This window comes from Otolemur garnettii, unplaced genomic scaffold (genome assembly GCF_000181295.1).
Source record: "Otolemur garnettii isolate 467f Iridium unplaced genomic scaffold, OtoGar3 scaffold00039, whole genome shotgun sequence".
NCBI lineage: Eukaryota > Metazoa > Chordata > Mammalia > Primates > Galagidae > Otolemur > Otolemur garnettii.
Window position 1 is genome coordinate 12,850,652 of NW_003852434.1, and position 3,061 is coordinate 12,853,712.

Genomic DNA, 3,061 nt, shown 5'->3' on the forward strand with positions numbered 1-3,061 from the left:
AAAAAAAAAAAAAATGGCTTTCTTTTTTCAAAGATGACTTTCTAACAGTTAATTGTTCTTGTGTTTCCATCCTCAGCATTTGACATTGTGCAGCAAAGAAATGGTTATGGAGAAGCCCAGTCCGCTGCTTGTAGGGCGGGAGTTTGTGAGGCAATATTATACTTTGCTGAATAAAGCTCCAGAATATTTACACAGGTAAATTTTAAACAAATAAAAAATTTAAATTTTAAACAGATTTTGTTGGTATGGCTACCTACACTTTTTTCCTTTCTTGTTTCCTCATAACTTGGTAATATCTTTGTAAGTATCTTTAAATCATATTCAGTATTGTAACCATCTGATGTCTAAAACCAGTGTTTTTGCCTGCACAGTCGCAGCAAAGAAAACACTTAATATCATATCTCCAGTATTACGCCACATTCATATTCATACACATTTTGGTATTTTATTTTTCAGTTTCAAAAAATTGGGGGCTTTAGCCAGTCCTGCTGGCCTATAATCCTAGCACTCTGGGAGGGCAAGAAGGGAGGATCAGTTGAGCTCAGAAGTTTGAGATCACTGTGAGTAAGAGTGAGACCCCTAGTCTCTACTAAAAACAGAAAAATTAGGCTATAGTCCCATTTATTGGGGAGACTGAGGCACAATGACTGCTTGAACCCAGGAGGGTTGCTGTGAGCTATGGTGACACCACAGCACTCTAGCTTGGTCAACAGAATGACCAAGGGACTTGTATGTATCATGGAACACACTGGCTAAGTGAGTTAAGGGTAAATATTTCATTCCCACTTCATGTGGGGAAGGTAGTATTTTCTGCCTTATTCCAGAAGGCATTTTTACATTTACTGCTTGCTGGGGTCTCTAAGAACTCTCATTCATACATTATGTATCGTGTAATCCTTGTGACAGTCTTAGAAAGTGAAGGTGCTTTTATTATCTCACTTTATATATTGGGCATCTGAGGCTAGTAATTTATCCAGGATCATCCCTGGTTAGTAAGATCAATAATTCATGGAGGATCATACAGTAAGCATATGAGCTGTACCCAGTATTCACTATTCAGGCTCAGTTCTGACTAGACAGCTTCCAACCACTTGACTAGAATGTATTATATATAAAGTATAACTAACAGTAACCTCTCCATAAACCCCAAATGAATAGCTATTTGTTTTTCTAATTGTGAAAAAAAAAACATCTTTTTGTTGATAGTGTATGTGAGGGAGTTGGGGAAGAATGGAATCATCAGAGCCTATCGATAATTGAAATGTGGTCTTTCCACAATTAGTAGGTATTGGTGTTTTTACTTTTGATGACAGAGCAAAATTTAAAATCTGCTCTAAACCATCATGTTAAGTGGCACAGACTTCCATTTTATACCTAACTTAATCAGTTTACCTCAGTAAAAATTTAGGTAGTTTATAGTATTCACTTGTGTTATAAGCAGTGCTATCATGAGTATGCTCAAGCTTGCATTTTTGTGTACCTTGGAGGTTTCTTAGAATAAGTTCCTGAAAGAATTATTGCATCAAAGGTACAACTTTTAACATGCACACATGCTATCTCTTTCTCCCTGCCAAATTTTCCTCTAGAAAAATATGCCAATTTTTACTTGTTTACCAATAGTACATGAGAAAGAATATTATAAATTGTAAAATATTATATTAAAATATAAGTTAATAGTTAAAAAACACCAAAAAGTACTCTGAAGCAAGCCTGGGATCTTGTTTTTTTTGTGGTGGTGGGGAGGTCTTGTTTTAGGTAATCCACCTAATGGGGTATATGGCTTAGTTTGTTCATTCAGACAATAGCGTTTATTTTATGAGGTTGTTAAGAGGGTTAAAGGAAATATATATAATGCAAAAGGAAGCTCTTACATATGTTTTTTTTTACCATGGGAGCAGAGTTCTCTTTATAAAAAATTAACTTTGTATCTTTTTTGGTTGATATCCCAGGCTAGAGTATAGTGGCATCATAGCTCATAGCAACCTCAGACTCCTGGGCTCAGATGATCCTTTTGCCTCAGCCTCCTGAGTAGCTGGAACTCTGGGCGCCCACCACAACACCCGGCTAATTTTTCTAGTTTTAGTAGATATGGGGTCTTGTTCTTGCTCAGGCTGGTCTTAACCTCCTGAATTTAAGCAATCCTCCTGCCTTGGCCTCCCAGAGTGCTGGCACTATAGGTGTGAGTCACTGTGCCTGGATTTAACTTTGTATCTTTGATAACTTTAATTTAAAGAGATGTTCTGATTGTATTAGGTAATGCCAGAGAAAGACTAACTTATCATGTTCCTCTCATAAAAATATTAATAAGAAATATGATGCTGAAGTAGTTTTAGATTTTTGATTTGGTGTCTGAATTATTTTAATTATTTTAAATCTAAACTGTTACAAGCTTTTTGAATTAGTAATTATATGGAGATCCGAATATAGTGTTAAACTCTTCTTAATCAAATGTAGACAGCTGAGTTTTTGTATCTGATGGAATAAAGCAAATCAATTACTATAGCATCTGTATTTAGAATCTACTAAATAGTCAAAACTATTTCATTCTTCCGCTTAATGAAAAAATAAATGTGATAAGAATTAGATGAATATATCTAATGATTGTCTACTTGGTGTGCCAGGTACCATAAGCATTCTGTGTGCATTTCTCAATCTTCTCAGCAACCTTATGTAGTGGTTACTACGCCTCTTAATTAGTGACAGAGCCAGACCTAGAAGAACTTGGTCTGTTTGACACGTAAAGGCTATTGCCTCTTAGGGCCTTTTTCACAATTCATTAATTATCAGTGGTTTTGCAGGTTCTATGGCAGGAATTCTTCCTATGTTCATGGTGGAGTAGACGCTAGTGGAAAGCCCCAGGAAGCTGTTTATGGCCAAAATGTAAGTATCAATTTCATGCTTTAGAAATTATTTTGTGTTAAGAGAGATTTTTTAAAAAATATCACTCTTTGGGCTGCGCCTGTGGCTCAGTGAGTAGGGCAGCGGCCCCATATACAGAGGGTGGCGCCTTCAAACCCGCCCCCAGCCAAACTGCAACAAAAAAATGGCCGAGCATTGTGGC

General features: G+C 36.5%; 1 protein-coding gene across 2 annotated transcripts in view; it reads left to right on the plus strand.

Annotated features, from left to right (window-relative positions):
- Positions 1-3,061, plus strand: part of G3BP2 (G3BP stress granule assembly factor 2) — a 32,834-nt gene that overhangs the window by 15,763 nt on the left and 14,010 nt on the right. For both annotated transcript variants that reach the window (XM_023513376.1, XM_003790075.3), the window contains exons 2-3: positions 77-195; positions 2,799-2,880. In XM_023513376.1, the coding sequence (XP_023369144.1) occupies positions 101-195; positions 2,799-2,880 (177 nt within the window). In that variant the 5' untranslated portion in view covers positions 77-100. The remainder of the gene's footprint in view (positions 1-76; positions 196-2,798; positions 2,881-3,061) is intronic.